The 17,675-nt window shown below is 37.5% G+C and overlaps 1 protein-coding gene across 1 annotated transcript in view; it reads left to right on the top strand.

Annotated features, from left to right (window-relative positions):
- LOC142740658 (mucin-16-like) overlaps positions 1-16,585 on the top strand; it is a 33,518-nt gene extending 16,933 nt beyond the window's left edge. The window contains exons 17-33 of the mRNA XM_075850073.1: positions 38-73; positions 178-299; positions 1,221-1,288; positions 1,799-1,965; positions 2,808-2,825; positions 3,350-3,513; positions 4,596-4,663; positions 5,756-5,925; positions 6,582-6,608; positions 7,130-7,284; positions 8,594-8,664; positions 9,011-9,183; positions 9,618-9,862; positions 10,534-10,601; positions 12,446-12,594; positions 14,035-14,132; positions 15,855-16,585. Coding sequence (XP_075706188.1) covers positions 38-73; positions 178-299; positions 1,221-1,288; positions 1,799-1,965; positions 2,808-2,825; positions 3,350-3,513; positions 4,596-4,663; positions 5,756-5,925; positions 6,582-6,608; positions 7,130-7,284; positions 8,594-8,664; positions 9,011-9,183; positions 9,618-9,862; positions 10,534-10,601; positions 12,446-12,594; positions 14,035-14,132; positions 15,855-15,953 — 1,898 coding nt within the window. The 3' untranslated portion in view covers positions 15,954-16,585. The remainder of the gene's footprint in view (positions 1-37; positions 74-177; positions 300-1,220; positions 1,289-1,798; positions 1,966-2,807; positions 2,826-3,349; positions 3,514-4,595; positions 4,664-5,755; positions 5,926-6,581; positions 6,609-7,129; positions 7,285-8,593; positions 8,665-9,010; positions 9,184-9,617; positions 9,863-10,533; positions 10,602-12,445; positions 12,595-14,034; positions 14,133-15,854) is intronic.
- The last annotated feature ends 1,090 nt before the right edge of the window (positions 16,586-17,675 follow it).

A 17,675-nucleotide genomic window follows, 5' to 3' on the forward strand; every position in this document is an offset into this window, starting at 1 on the left:
TTTTACGAATGTTGACCTTTTTTTTCTTGTTTCTCAGGATATAATGAAAAGCAGCCGAGTGTACCAGCTACGTGTAAGTATTTACAGCAGAGAAAATAGTGATAGCCATAAGGAAAACGTAATAGAGGGGATTCTTAGTATCGATTAACTCATTTCATTTTCTTTTTATTTATTTAGCTCCTCCAGTTATGAACAATTTCACCTTGAACTTCACAATAACTAACTTGAATTATACTTCAGATCTTGGTGTCCCATTTTCCTCTGATTTTAACAGCACTGTAGTCACTGTAACAAGCCAAGTGAGTTTACTGTCCATTTCAAAAATCTTTTTGTATTTCTTTTACATTCTTCTAAGTCATCCTTAGCAAAATAATATTTAACCTCTTCCCATCCACGCCACATAAATATACGGGCTAATGAAATGGCCCCTGTGTCAGGAGCCTGTTAATTTTCATGCTGGTTTCATGACGCTGTACGCCCCTAATCACACTGCCATTGGCAGAATCTGGCCAACCCTGTACTGTGGCAGGGAACTAAAAGAATCAGCTCCCTGTCAATGAAAAACCCCAAAACACAATCTTCATATGAGGATTGGGTGCTGACAGGTCCTCTTTTAACAACAAGGCTGCTCGCAAAACATAGGAAGGGGGCAGGACAGCAGACTGAGCCTCTGATGAAATAGTAAGTTGATTTCAGGTTTCCCTAAACATAAGACAATACAGCAGAAGTAGATAAAAAATAAATAAATAGCTAAACAGTCAAGTAACCTGAAGTCCTAGGTACTTATGACTTAAAGAGGTTTTCGGGGACTATAATATTAATGGCCTATCCTTAGAAAGGCCATCAATTTCAGATCAGTGGGGATCCGGCTCCTGACAATCCCTGCCAATCAGCTGACTGAAGGGTCCGCAGCGCTCGCTGGTGAAAGGCACTGCAATACCAGACACAAGTGTAACTTATATCCCTGGAGTTGAGACCCCACCGATCTGATATTATTGGCCTATCCTAAACACAGGCCATCCATATTATAGTCTCGTCAACGTCCGTCATTTTGCCAGAATTTGAAACTTTTGGAAGATTTGGCCGAATTGTAATCGTGTAGAATCCATTCGCTCATCTCTATTGCTAATATTAATGTGATATAGATGACGTTTTTTTCTTTGTTTTGTTTTGTCTTTTGTATTTTGTGATTTCTGTTGTTTTAACGCCCCCTTCCATAGCTGAACAACCTTATGAAAAACACCAGTCTTGGGACTTCTTACACTGGATGCCAAATTGTTTCATTTGGGTAAGAGATAGTGATTAAGTGATTACATTGATTGTCAGTGGGTCTAAATCTAAGTACATGGCTAAAGCGGTAATGTTATTTCCAAAACCTTTCTAAAGTGTCCCTAATATCAAACATTGAAATGTATACTGCATGATCTCAACACCAAGGTGAGTCTGTTTCTAAGAAAGAATGTAAACTACTGAGTTGTTAATCATCTTTTGTCACAGGGCAGTGAAGCAAAGTGGAGTTCATATAGCTTCACATGTCAGAATTTCTCATCCTGCTCTTGTGTACCATGAGTCCCACAGTTTGTGACCATGAACAATCTACTTAGGAGGGCAATAAAAGAAAGACATGCCCGCTTATTGCAGACCTGTATAAATATGGTTTAAGTGTAAATGCTCATTCTCTTACTGGGTAATATTGTATTCATTCTATCATTAAATATTAGGATTATTTTTCCAAGAAATGTCTAATATAGGAGTAAATAGGGTTACTTACCCATGCATTACTTTTCTTTTTTTTTAGGTCATCAGATACTCACACTAAAGTAAATGCTGTTTGCACCTATATGAACGACTCAGGATCTAATAGTTTTGACCGAGTGGCCTTTTTTAAAGAGCTGGCCAGCAAAATGAATAGTGCCACCAAACTTGGAATCTATTCCATAGAACCAGGCAGTCTTTATGTTAATGGTAAGATAAGAGCCTTGGATTTGTGTGTAATATTTTACTGCTTTGGCAACAATTATATAACATTATAATGTTAAAAGGAATTTCCATACATAAAATGTGGCCAGTCATGGATGGTAAAGGTATCATACAGAATGTGGGATTCCCTAAATACTGCAGTGGATCTCTGTTAATTGATATACAGTGCCTTGTGAAAGTATTTAGGCTCAATGTCCTGCTGGAAGGTGAACCTCTTCCATCCTTCCAGCCAACAATATTGCACAATTCATTGATGCATATTATATTAATTGATATTTAAATAGGACAACAGAAAATCTTAAAGAGAACATGTCATCTAGCGAAAAAAACTTCAGCTGACATCTCAGTTAGATTGCAGTCGCCTCAAAGATTCTGCCGCTTTTTAATTTTTTCCTCTAGCCCCCACCGTTGCTGAGATATCGGTGCTGTGGGTTTTGGTGCTCGATATGAAAATAAGGCCTTTGACTGTCAAGTTGGCGGGTAACACCTGTCACTTGATAAGGGGGAACCGCCACTTGACAGTCAAAGGCAAAAAATTGAAAGGCAAAAAAATAAAAAGAATGAGAATCTGTGAGGCGCCTGCAATCTAACAGAGATGCAGTTGTTTGGCTAGGTGACAGGTCTGCATTGTGAATAAGATGGGAAGACAAAATAAAAATAATAAGCGTAGAATTCCAATTATTACCAATTCGTTTTTTTTTCCTGTAGTATCCATCTATTGGTGCATAAAAAAGTAGCGCCTGTCTTTACAATTCATTAAAGCAAGAAAACTACTAACATACAGTACTGCTTGCATTTACTAATTTACTGTTTCTCTTTTTTTTCAGGATATAATGAAGCACCAAGTGAGTAATGTATTTATTTTTGTGTGTGTTCTTCACAACTAGAAGAAATTCCTAGCTAAAAATTTAGAATTACATGAAGTCAGAATTTAAAGGGGTTGTCTGATTTACAAAGACAATTTCTAGCATTTCTAATTTGGGTTTGGTACATCTATGCGTTACATGGAAAGCCCATTATAAAGGGTGGAATACATAATTTTGCCTGTGGTGGCGCTGCAGAGGAATTCAACACTTATTGCCGTGTTCTGCCACAGATTTCAGCTGATCGCTACGGGTCCCAGCAACTGGACAGTCTCTTGATCAATTTATCATTCTAACAAGAAGAGATTGTCCAAAGCAGACCAGCCTTTAATGATTATTATTTTATGCCAAGTCAGTTATGCAGAACTTTGTTTTGTATCTCTTGTTGGTGTCTTGATTATAAAATGATTGCCACAATACAAATCAACATACATAATATACACATGATACATATACTTGCTAGATTATTTTCATCTTTTCTTACTTATTTTTATTCATTTTATCAGCTGTTGAGCCTCCTATAGAGATGATCACCAAAACTCCAGTTGAAAGTACTGCTTATGAAGACTTCACTCTCAACTTTACAATAACAAACCTGATTTATACGTTTGACCTTGGAATACAAAACACAGCAAAGTATAATGTTACAACTGTAAATGTCCTTCAGTTGGTAAGCGGTGCTCAATGTTCTTATTTTAGAAGGCAACAGAACTGGATAATATTTCTGAATGTAGATGAGAACTATATATCGTGTTGCCGATGGCAACCAATTACTTTCTAGAATTAATTTTGCTTTCTATAATGGTTATAATATATAATCGTTGCATTAGCATTCCTTTAACCCTAAATCAAAGCAACCCAACAGGCCATGGATTATCAAACATTCCAGATTATCGGAAAGAATCTCTGTTAAGCCTTTTGCATTTTTAAGATTCTTCATTATCAAGCTTGCTTGTTGTTGAATTATTAGTTTTGCTGGGCTATAGGATATATTATATTAGATTAAAGGGGTTTCCTGGGCACAGAAATTTGTACATAAATCTATGTATCATCTAAAGGCTAATGACTTACTAACAATCAGCCGATGAACGAGCAAATGCTCGTTCATCCAATGATTGGATCTATTATGTGGCCAAATAAAGGGTAGTGAGACAGCAGCACTTGTCCCTGTGTAAACAGGGAGATGTTCTGCTGACATAATCTGCTAACCATCGCTCATCCCTATACAATAACGATCATTGCTCCTTGTGAATGAAGCAAACAAGCGCCGATCGACGAGCTATATCTTCGATTTGCACCAGATTTAACGGCCAGTATCAAGCACCTTAATAGTCTATGGTATTTCTTCGATGATTAGATCTCATTTATGGCAGTTACTATAAAACACACATGCTACTATATATGCAGACAATACAAGAATGAGAATAAAGAGGCCACTTGAATGGAGCTTTGTTTCAGTACTCTGCCGATAAAAACTGAGAAGGGGCCACCGCAATAATCAAGAGCTGCGGCCAATTCATTCTCAGTCAGACCCCACTGATCAGAAAGTGATGGCATAACTTAGAAATATTCCACCACCCTCTGAAAGGAGAAAACACACTGTTTCTCTTCTACATACTTAAACCTATTTAATGAAAAGAAATTCCCTATAAAATTACAAAACATTAGAACAATATAAGTGTGTCCTTTATAGTTTACTGTAAAATATATGGAACAATTTCCCTGAGTATTATCTCTTATCTCTTTTCTTAGATAACAAATTTAATGAAGAACAGTACAGTCAGCAGCAAATTAATCGGCTGTAGCATCGATGGCTTTGCGTGAGTATGGGAGGCTTAAGGTCCTATTACACAGCCCGATATGGGCCGTGAAAATGAGCGCCGATCAACGAGACAGCTCGTTGATCGGCGCTCGTTTGCTTCTTTTACAAGGAGCTATGATCAGTAATGCATGGAGACGAGCGCTCTTCACTCTCATCGCTCATCCCAATACATTTTCATCATGTCGGCAGCATGTCTCCCTGTTTAGAGAGATGTGCTGCTGAAAACAAAAATATTTTATGCTGCATAAATGAGCAGATCAGCCGATGAACGAGTGTTTTCTCATTCATCAGCTGATAGTTGCCCTGTTTACACAGAGAAATGATTGAGAACGAGCGTTTATATGAAAGCCGGTTTGTCCAATCATTGACCCATGTAATAGGGCCTTTAGGTGTATACACATAGTTCATTTACATTTAGTTTTACAATCACAAACACACTTCGCTCTTTCCTATTTGTATTTTTTGAGTTTTGTTCATACATTACTTCTGTGAACAAGAAATTTAGTATATTCACTCTTAATATTGTTTTATAAATTTTGGCCACTTTTGTAAAGTTTGGCTTTTTCCATATTTTACTTTTACTTTGCAAACAAAATCAGGTATGCCTCTTGTTGTGTGGCGATCTATAATAATCTATGTATTTAATGGGAGACCTGAGTGAGAGACAGGTGGTGACAGAGAAGATATTTGCATTTTGTCTACCATGTTTTGAGATGTTAATTTCAGATTAAGTGATAATACTCAAATAAATGCTAAATACAGATCATTTTATTTGATTCTATAAATGGCTGTTGATCGTTAGTTTCCGTACCTTCCAAAGAAGTAAATGCAGAGAGCCGTGCACATGCACGACCACCTCTCCATTCATTCTCTGTCTGGATGTAGTGGCTAAAGGCCGCCTTACCAGGAGAAATGGGGGTCTGGTGACCCCCGTCCTCAATGTAGGTGTGGGTTCCAGATCTGGGACCCACATCTATCAGACATTTATGGCATATCCTGTAGATATGCTATAAATGTCTGAATTTAGAATACCCCTTTAAACAATTTGTGTGATGTTACCGTAAATACAATTGCTACATTTTATTTTCAGGCTTTCTGATGTAAACAACACAAAAGTAAACTCCATCTGCAGAATCAAGAAAGACATAACTGGAGCTCAGTTTGATAGAGTGAATTTTTACAATGAGGTTATGAGCATGACTGAAAATATTACCAAACTGGGAATGTATACGTTGGACAAGAACAGCCTATATGTCAATGGTAAGATTAATGCCAAATTCCATGTATCTTTTAAAGTAAACTAATATCAGAATAAATCAGAAGAATTTTAAGGAGGGCTGTATTGTCCAAAAATATTTATTGAAAGTCCTGGGCAAAACCCATTTTAAGATTATTTTCAGCATCGTGCATCCAGTTTGTATATAATATATAACATGATATTGCCCCAAATATTAACTTACTTGAAAGGCTTTCTTTTAGATATCCTCTGCTATTTTCTACAAGGAAATAACACACTACATAAAATAACTGAGCATTTCTGTTAGGAGCTACCAGAATATTTGTAAAGAACATTATCAAACTGTCACTACCGGTGACCACAGATATTGTGCCTATCGCATATATAAGCACGGTGGTCACTAATACAGAAAGTCATGAACAGTTGAGGCCTCAGATCATGCAGAAGAAGGTTCTGCAGAACAACATGGTGGAGTGTATTTTATTGCTATTACTCTACAGAAAAGAAATAAGCACATAATCTAAAGACGGGTAGAAGAATGGCAGTAATTGTTCACACTGCAATTATAAAAAGGATATAAAATACAATGTTTTATCTGTGTGAAAATAAGATATACATTGAGGAGAGCAAATGGGCACATTAAACGTAAAACTAAGGCAACTTCTCTGTATTTATTTAGGTTACAACAAGGTCTTCACTGTAGCAAGTAAGTTACTTTTATGTTTTATTTGCTTCGACCATATCTGTGTAACATGGAAGCTAGAGATGCGGAATAAAACATTTCTCAGTATAGTATAATTTTTACAGTTTTGTCTCTACACTTTTTCCCACATTCTGGAATATTATTCTCGAGGCAAAATTGCAGTATATTGTCATTCCCTTACAGATTAGGACCTGTTTCAAATCTACATGTCCTGATTTGTTTAAGTTATTACTTTTGTCAATATTGTTGGACCATATTAAAAAATGTTCTGCTCTAAATAGTTGAACCATGGCATTGTGGGTTGAGTCTTTATAGAACTAATTTATTCCATCTTGACATAAGCTTTATTGCAGCACTTTATGGGCAGTTTGCGATGGATTTTTAGACATTTTACAGCAATGAGAAGGACTTCAGTAATAGTTTAGGTAGAAACTGTACTAATGGAGTGCAATTTTACAGTACTTTTTTCTTGTCACAGAACTTTCACATTGCTTAATTACAACTGTTTCAATGCTTTTCCTTAGCTACTCAACCACCGACAACCCTGACAACTCTAAAGACTTTCGGGCCAAAAAGTTTCTTCATTAATTTCACCATAACCAACTTTCCGTATAGTAGCAACTTAACAAACAAATACTCTGATCAGTACACTAAACTACAGACTCTTCTTAACAAACTGGTAAGTAAGGTCATAATGTGCAGTTACCGTCTGCATATGACAGGAATGAAAGAAATATGAGAGTCATCCACTCGTTTTCTATTTATTGATGTGAAGTACCTGAAAAGCAGCATTGAAATGTAAACAATATGACTTAGGGTATGTTCACACGCAGTGTTTTCATGCGTATTTCAGGGCGTTTACACCTCTAAAAACGCCTGAAGAAACGGAAGCTGAATGCCTACAAACATCTGCCATTGGAATCAATGGGAAAAACAGCATTTGGTTCAGATGGGGCGTCTTTTTACGCTGCTGTTTTAAAAAACAGAGCGGAAAAAGACGCTCTGTAAAAAGAAGTAGCATGTCACTTCTTGAGGCATTTTTTGGAGCTGATTTTCCATTGAACACTATGAAAAATGCCTAAAAAAACCGCCTCAAAAGAAGCCTGAAAAGAAGCTCCAAATTAAAAGAAGCTTCATTTTCAGCTTCAAAAACGCCTGAAAATCAGAGGCTGTTTTCTCTGAAAATAACTCTGTATTTTCAGACGTTTTTTGTTAAGCGTGTGAGCATACCCTTAGGGTATGTGCACACAACCTCTTTTCAGACGTAATGGGGCATTTTACGCCTCAAATTACGCCTGAAAATACGGCTCCAATACGTTGGCAAACATCTGCCCATTGCTTGCAATGGGTCTTACGATGTTCTGTGCAGACGAGCTGTAATTTTACGCGTCGCTGTCAAAAAACGGCGCGTAAAATTACGCCCGCGTCAAAGAAGTGCAGGACACTTCTTGGGACGTAATTGGAGACGTTTTTCATTGACTCCATTGAAAAACAGCTCCAATTACGTCCGTAATGGACGCCGCGAAAAACACGTGCACTTGTAAACAAAATGAAGGAGCTGTGTTCTCCTGAAAACGGCTCCGTAATTTCAGACGTATTTGGCGTTGTCGTGGGCACATACCCTTACTGTCATATATGACAATGTCTAATCCACAAAAGTTGGACAATAGAAATTGCAGGCAATTCAGTTACAGATAATATTATTATATTAAAAGAGCACATATAAAGATTGGTAAGAGGTGATTGAACTACAAATAATAAACACACAAAATGCCTGAAAGCTAAATGTGAATATACTAATAAAGAGACAGAAGCTGAGTCAGTTTGTAGTTAAACAGATTCTTTTATTCTTATTTTGTTCATGTACTTTACTAATAGATAAATATACTTAGCTCAATCTGATCGAATTGTGTATGTGGATTATGAAGATTTATGCTACTACTGCAATATCCACTAACTAGACTTGTCTGTGTATATACTTTCTTTAGCTGAATGATGGTTTCAGAAATAACTCAAATGTAAAGGACAACTTTGACAGCTGTGCAATAACTGGTTTCAGGTAGGTATTCACGTACTATATAAGCGCCATGGGCACTTTTGTCATAGTCTACCTCATACTCTGGTACATCTTCCCTTGCAGCACTAAACCTGTCATGTAAGACTCTTGCCATAATGGAATATTTCCTATCAGTTTTATCTAGTTTCCCTATAAAAATGGACCACCAGTGAGGCCCGGTGCTCTGTTTCACCTGTTCCAAATAATCGTACACATTTTCGATGGAATTGATTTGGGGGACCAGTGAATGTTTCCCAGTGTTGCCCTTCATCAAAGCCTACTAAAGGCCTGATTTTTTTTTTAAATATTTTTTTAACAGATATAATATAGAAAATCTATCTTTTTCTAGATCAACTAAAGACAGCACAGACACTACTGCAGAATCTGTCTGCACCTTTAATGTGGACCTCTTGGCTAGAGTCTTTACAGAAGAGGATGTCAAACAAGCCTTCTTAAACATTACCCAAGATGGGACAATTCTAGGCAACTTTACATTGAAAGGTGCAAGTATCCATGTTAACAGTAAGTGTTTTTAATTTTTTTTCAACCCAATCATACAGTGTTTCAGGATAAGAAATATTTTCTCAGTAGTTTTGATAGAACTGTACTCCTTATTATTCTTTTAGTATTAAAGGGGTATTTAAGGTATATTACATGGATAATCTGTCATTAGGATAGGCCATCAATATATAATTGGTGAGTCCTACCCCTTGATCTCCACTAATAAGCAGAATGAAGTGTCAGTGAAGCTTGCTGGAGCCCTACGGCCCCTTTACTGCATTACCTGCCACAGTCACGTCCATATGAGAGTAGGTGTGTCTATGTTGCAGATCAACGCTCAGCCTCGTTCACTTGAATGGGCATTCAAGCACCTGCTATATTACATGTGTCAAATAAATGAACTGAATATGAACTGTTTTTATTCTGCCATGCAATTAAATTGTTTCCCTGTTTAGTTTACAGAACAGATGCAGATGTAATAATTGTTAGTAGTACAATTATGACAACACCACCAACAACAACAACAACAACAACACCAACAACAACAACAACAAAAATAACAACAACAACCAGTGCCATCATAGAAGCTATCCCGTCCAATGCATACCTTGGCTATGCCATCAATTTCACCATCACTAATAATTATGTGCCTGCCGACCCTGAACAGAGGAGAATTCTGGAGCAGGACATAGTTCAGAAGGTGATTATAATCTGCAATGTAATGTTTTTTTTACTTAAGTGAAGACACTATGGAGCAGAAAATGAATACTGTACTGAATGCTAAAAAAAAAAACACAGTATATAATTACACAAGCTTCACTTTGATTATATTACCACGTTTATTATACATTTGTATATGGCCCATTATAATTCATAATTGAGATATACTATTATAGTGGTTTCTCATGAATATATTTTGCTTTTATATCTTTGCATTTGGAACTGGATACATAACTTGCAGTAGGTAACAAATTGACTGCATTTGCAACTGAAACGTATACTGTATTGTCATGTAGTTATGTGAATAAATGATGAAATCTTGTGTAATAAACTTACTAACAGATATGTAATTTGTACAGAAAGCTGTCATAAGAATAGTAATCTGCATTCTCATATATCTGTTGACAAACTATTAATACAACATTCCAGCATCTGGAAATCATGAGAATTGTGAATTTACATTGTAATGTATGCAATAATTTCATAAGTAAAAGCATCTATGTATAAAATATCCAGTAAATATCATGAATAGTAAATGCTCTAAATGCCGCTGTAAGTAACAAAACCCAGCATTTGTATGTAAACACATAAATGTGTGCTTGGATATATATAGTTGTTTCATCTTGTTTTATATTTGTCTCTTATTTTTAGATGAATGAATTATATAAAAATAGTGCACTGGGCAAAAAGTTTAAATATTGCTTGCTTGCATCAATGAGGTAACTATATTTCTTTTCCACTTTTATTTTTGGGCTGTATTTTTGTTGAGTAGAGCTATGTGACATATACACAGTTGAGTCACATTATTATGACGAGCAGCTAATATCCAGAGTAACCGCCATGTGCAGCACGAACAGTAGCTAGACGGGCTGGGAGTGACTGAATGGTAGTTTGTCTCAGGTATCTTGAGCCATGCTGACTGCAGTGCATCCCACATTTGCTGGAGCGTGCGTGGGGGAGGATCCATAGAGCGAACTAAACGATCGAGCCGGTCCCACAGATACTCAATTGGGTTGCAATCTGGCGAATTGGGAGGCAAGAGAAGTACTTGGAAGTCTTGGTTAGGCTCTTCCAACCACTGTCGGACATTTCTAGCCGTGTGACATGTCGCGTTGTCTTGCTAAAAGGTTCCATCTGCCCCAGGGAAGACAAACAGCATGTATGGGTGGACGTGAACGGCAACACTATATATTCATACCGAAATCGGTTCAGAGTGCCTTCCACATGGATGAGTAGAATGCCATGCAAAAATTCCCCAGACTATAACGCTGCCGCCACCAGCTTGTGTTCTTCCAGCAATGGTTGCCGGGTGTTTGATCTTGATGTTTCTCGCCTGATACGCCAATGTCTAGCCGTTCGATGAAGCAGAAAACGTGACTCATCGAGAAGGCAACCCTTTGCCAATCATCGGTGGTCCAATTCCGATACTGCCATGCAAATTGAAGCCTTTTTTTCCGATGCACCTTTGTTAGCAAAGGAGCAGTGACCATCTTTCTGCTTTGGAGCCCCATACGGAATAGGGTTCTCTGAATGGTTGTTTTAGACACACGTCTGGTAGCGCGTCGTTCGCCCCCCCATGCACCTTCGTAGCCGACGTTCACCTATCACATCAATGGCATGCGGACCGACTCTAATTATAACTTAAGGTACTGTTAAACGAGCACCGATCAAAGAGACAACTCGTTGATTAGCGCTCGTCTGCTCCATTCACAAAGAGCTATGTATGGGTATGAGCGATCATTACTACGATCGCTCGTCCCAATACATTTCTACCATGTCGGCAACACGTCTCTCTGTTTACACAGGGCGATGTGCTGCTGACAACGATAATATTTTCTGCATTTAAAATCAGCGTTTGCTTGTTCATTAGCTGATCATTGCCCTGTTTACACAGGACAGTTATCGGGAACGAGCATTCTGTGAACGCTCATTTGCCCGATAATTGGCTGGTGTAAAAAGGCCCCACAGCTACTGGTAATTTAGGCTCATGTATCCACTGTCCCAATGAAGGTTGACTTAGCAATCACTGTATGCCGACCTAAGAATCATATGTAGATAAGTTTTCTTTTACAACAAATTAGTATTATACATGTATAACAAGCTAGAGACTTTATTCGAGTTCATGAGCTGACACATTTTTTAAGTGTCCTACAAAATTTTCATAAATATGTTGCAGAGTCAGGTGCATCGGTAGTAAAACAAGGAGTACAAATTATACTACTAATACTGCTGATACACAATGTTTTTTGCGTGCAACTGATCAATGATTTCTGACATTCACATGCGCTTTTAAGCACATCATTGGCTGTATGTAAATAGTCTATTGCATCTTGGTGAAACAGCAAAAGAGGGCTACAGTGACACGGCTACAATGTTTTACTTGCTGCCCATTTCAGTTAAGATTTTACTCTGCCTATCATTGCTACTAAGGCCTACTTTCCAAAAAGTTAGACTTCGATAAGTTCCTAACGATTGTTTATGAAAGAGAGAAGGATAATTAATCTGATAATAATATTATAGTATTATCAGCCCAACTCATGACTATTCTGTTTTTAACTTTCAGGAATGGGTCTATTATAGCATCATGTAACTGCTACTTTGAGGATGACCCAGCTGTAAATACGTGGAGTGTGAATAATGAATTTAACAGTGGGACAGAAACAGGAAAAGTGTTGGGATCAATTTATCCACTGAGGGACATTACCGTCACAGGTAAAGACACTAATAAAACGTATGCCTCTCTTTGAGAGTAAATAAAATTATGACTCATAGAGCCAAATTTAAATTGAATTTAATGGGGCTGTATAAATCTGTATGCAGTATGCTTTCCATAGTGGTGGCTGCAAGCGGACAGAATTTTATCATTTAACTCTATAATGGGAAGCAGGGTTTTCGGAGCATTGTATAAGACTCTTTTCCCCCTCTCTTGGCACTAGAAAGTCCCCATACCTTGTGTTAAGATTACATTTTTCTTTTGATTAAAAAAGACATACAGGAGAGCAGATCTCCCAAATGTGATGTGAAAGGGGCCTTAGGAAAGCAGACTCTAGGCTAATCTCACACGCTTAACAAAAAACGGCTGAAAATACGGAGCTGTTTTCAAGGGTAAACAGCTCCTGATTTTCAGCCGTTTTATAAGCAACTTGCGTTTTTTTGCAGCGTTTTTTACGGCCGATTTTGGAGCTGTTTTTCTACGGCTCCAAAAACGGCTCAAGAAGTGACATGCACTTCTTTTTACGATGCATTTTTTATGTAAAAAACGCCCCATGGGAACGGAACACCATTTTTCCCATTGAAATCAATGGTCAGATGTTTGGAGGTGTTCAGCCCCCGTATTTTTAGCTGTTTTTCGGGGTGTTTACGGGCCGAAAAACTGCTGAAAATAGGTTGTGTGAACATACCCTTAAAGATAAATGGTGCAGTTTGGGTGTGGGCACTCACAAAGCTCTGAGCCTTCAGGCAGTGACCGATTCCCCTAACAGTCAGTCCGTCCCTGTTTACCTTGCCGCTGTCTTCCAGAAACACTTTAAACAGTGCTGGCCTTAGGTTGGATGGGGCCCTGTGCAGTACCTCATATCGATGACCACCTTATAGTGTACCATGTAGTGCCCAAATAATACAATGGTACAGTGTATGAATATAATTGCGATTATTGTTGAAAAAAAGACACATGTCCATCAAGTTCAACCAGGGAATGAGTGAAGGTAAATGGTCAAGGGAAATTGCAGTCAAACAGTTTCTTAAATCACACTGCCCAATCAATATACTATGTAATGTATTTGCATCCTACGCAGCTGTGCATTTGCAACAGTGGTGCCGCTTTAATGGCGATAAGTGAGGCACATACCTAATGTTTTAGCAAATGTTTCGGTTATCTGTCATGTTCAAACCTATTGAATAAGGACGTCAGTTTGAGCCAAGACTACTAATATTATAACTTACTTGATAAATCTTGACTGAAGTCTATATGCTGCAAATAACTTTATTTTACAGTAGGTGTTACTTCACCTCAATAAAACAGGGATGATAAAACAACAGTAGAGTGCTGTTAATCTTTTTATCAACTGAATACTGTCAATATAAAGCACAGTAAAAATATAAAATGCTTTTACCAGTGTTATTTTTCTAATTTTAACTCTTTGTCTGAAACAGAAATAGCCCGAACCTCTGATTTACCATTTTGGGTAATCATTCTTATTTGTTTGGCTGTCCTCTTTGCCCTAGTATTGATATTCCTGATCATCTTTTTGGTAAGTGAAAGATATAAACTTCTAATATTTACAATTTTGTCCTTTCATATGTCTAGATTTGAACAATGTGGAGGCTTAGACAGGCATCAAGGAAAAGTATTTATTTGTCAGAGGCTACGCGTTTCAACACCGAACCGGCGTCTTCATCAGGCCTGATGAAGACGCCGGTTCAGTGTTGAAACGCGTAGCCTCTGACAAATAAATACTTTTCCTTGATGCCTGTCTAAGCCTCCACATTGTGCATTGTTCATCATAGCAGCGCCGGTGGTCCTCTTTTTACTCTATCAAGTCTCAATTTGCCAACAAACTTTGTTTGCTTTGTGCATGGACCTGGCAGCAGCTTCATTGTTTTTGTGACACCTACCAGTGTCTACAATTCAAGGTGAGCATCCTTTTACCATCCAGTTTGCTCTCTTGTTCTACCTCGCTTTTATTTGCACTATGTGGCGCCATGTCTTTTTCATTCTATCCTAGTATGTCTAGATTTGTGACTGACAACCTGGAGATTGGTTATATTTTATTTCGATTTTTACATTTCTTGATGACTGTGCTTTTATAAATTTTACTTGTATTCATTTTGTGTGCACGGAGCCTGTATGGTGGCTCACAGAATTCCTACTACGTAGCCATAAGTACTTCACATGCCGCTGTATGTTGCTCTGTACCGCACTACTTCTAGAGGAGGGTACCTCCATAATATGGCTTTGTACATTAACCCCTTTTATGTGTCTCAGAGGCTTAATAATTTGTAGTATAAAATGTAATAACATTTCTTCATAAGAACTTATCTCAGGGGCTTTTACTGCTTGGGAAAGGGAATAGGGTTAGTTGGGTTTTGTTAGGTCAGTTTGTTTACATACGTCTCATGGATAAGGGTTCACATGCATCCAATGATACTGTCCATATAGCAGCCGTATGGACAATATATATAAACTAATAATTCCTCTTATACAGATGTGGTCCCCAAAAGTGCTGAAGGACTGTGTTCAGAACACTAGACATGCCATTTCTTCAACATTATTTATCACAAACTATAGAGCCTCTTTAACTATAATGTCTGTTGCTGTGTCCCTGCTATCGTTCATGTAGATGGTATCCTTTTCACCACAGGCACCACTAATATCAAATTTGTCTCACATGATGTTTTGTATTTACTGCATATTTCGATTCTTTTTTTTTTTAAGTGTCTTATAACTATTTGCATAGTAAAATACTTAGAAGAAACCTTAATGCGATTTAGCTAATATATATGTAAAATGAACAGAGTCTATATGATATAGACTATGAGGAAGAGTTTTGACATAATATACCACTACAAGAATAATTTGATGATTTTATTCTGTCTTTGTTATTGTTTTCCACTCCACCTTAAAAATGATTGACATAGTGTCAAATTGTTACAGTCCTGCAACCTTTGATTTCTAGCACTGTAGCATTCCACTGGTCTCTATTGCTCCACCCAAAGGTTTTAGAACCGGAACAACAAGCAATATTTCTTGCTGAAGTAGTATATACTTGTTATAGCAACATGTCTAATTATTGTGAAAGTTGTAATAGTATAAAAGAAGTGACTCTGAGCTATTTCATAACCCAATACAGCTAGTAAATCAATCCTTGATTCCACAAAAGTGCATCATATAACCAGGAGTAGTAATGTCTGATATGAAAATTTGATATGAAAATGAATATTAAAATAAACAAATCTTCTTTCCCTTTTCACAGCTTCTACTTTGCTTGAGAAGACGAAAACAATCTTATGATGTACAACAAAGCATTTATGGAACCTATTTTCCGCACCTGAATATGAGAAAATTATACTGAGTATTGCACTTATTCCACCTTATTCCAATGTAATAATAATATATGCATTACTCTCACCAATACTATTTTCTTATGGGATATGGTGGTGAAACAAGCACTTTTATTGCAGTGTGCTCAGGACCTGAAAGAGCACGACATGTTACACTGTAAAGCATCTAAGAGGTTCGCTGGCCGTTCAGACTTCGGTGATTATTTTTCAGTGGTTTCTAGAATTAATTGCACAACTAGTGTCCCAACTATTTATTACTATAAAAGTATTTATTAATATAATGTTATGTATTGTATGTTATATGCCAAATAAGACGTAGGTTAGAAGTGGGATAAATGCCTTATTTATTAATGCTAAAAGTTTACATGAAAAAGTAATGGGTAGCAGACTTAAGCACATCCTGAAATACCAGGCATATTATGTATAAGAGCTGGTACAGACAAAATATTGTGTAGTTGCACATAGCAACCAATCAGTTCACTTCTTTAAATGGAATCTGACTGGTAGCGATGAGCAACTTCTCCACTTTTTGTCTGCGCTGTTTTTTGTTTTTTTACCAATGATGATTTCAGCATATTCCAAGTGATTTAAAAAAAGTTTTGTTGGATTTACAATAAAGAAATGTGTAACTATAGTATTTGATAAATATGATTTAACTGTTGTATTGCAGAATTTCTGATCTATTATTATAATAAAAAGAAGCATCTTACAGTGTGTGTTAATTGGTATATATTATACTACTGTATACAATTAAGGCTAAACTGCACGCTACTGTTACCTAAAGAAATCGTTTCTACCAAAGCCAAATAGGGGACTTATTAGGTTGGTCCCAACTTATTCCTCATGGCTACATAAACCATTGCAGGCCTCTTCCTCTTTACAGTCACTGCAGGATTTAAATAGAATTAAAGTCAGCCAGAAGGTCAGGCCACTTTTCTCTTCTACAAAGGATAGGAGAAATCGGAGGTGGTAAAGAAGCATCAGGTCCTTATTACATTAAATGGCACAGGTGTAGAGATGTTGACCAACTCCACGAAGGGCTAATGTCCACTATATACATCCTTCATCCCCCATGGCATTTCCACGTACTTCATTTCTACCTTTTCTAATTTCATACGAAAGAAACCCATTATTTAAAACTATAAGGGCATCTTCAGACGTGGCGGAATTCTGCAGACACAGTCCGCATCAATGCCACACATAATCCGCGTTGCCGATTCCGTTGCGGATTTGGCTAAAATGTTAAGTAAAATGCTACGGATTTGTCGTTGCGGATTCAGGTGCAGATTACACCCTGCTCTCTTTCAAACATTCCATCCCAGTCTGGGTATAGACACACATAGGTCAAGCCAGAATGATGAAATATCCTGTTCCTGAAAGCAATCCGCAACGCAACACACATTAGATCTGCGGATTTCATTGCGTAATTTTGAAACTCCATTGAAGTCTATGGAGAAATTCCGCAACAAGTGCGCATCAAGTCAGCAACAATCAGTGTCTGCTGCAGACAGAACAGAAAATTCCGCACCGCAGCCTATGGTCCGCAGCGGAGTTTTCTGCAACATCTGCACGAAGATAACTTAAAAGGTGTGGAAACCAATGGACAAACTGTCTGCTGCGGATTTCCACTGCGGACTGTCCGCACTGGAATTTCACAGCAATTCTGCCACGTCTGAACGTGCCCTAGGAGTGATATACCATACATTTATTAATGATAATCAAAGCAAGCATTG

The sequence above is a fragment of the Rhinoderma darwinii genome, chromosome 1 (genome assembly GCF_050947455.1).
Source record: "Rhinoderma darwinii isolate aRhiDar2 chromosome 1, aRhiDar2.hap1, whole genome shotgun sequence".
NCBI lineage: Eukaryota > Metazoa > Chordata > Amphibia > Anura > Rhinodermatidae > Rhinoderma > Rhinoderma darwinii.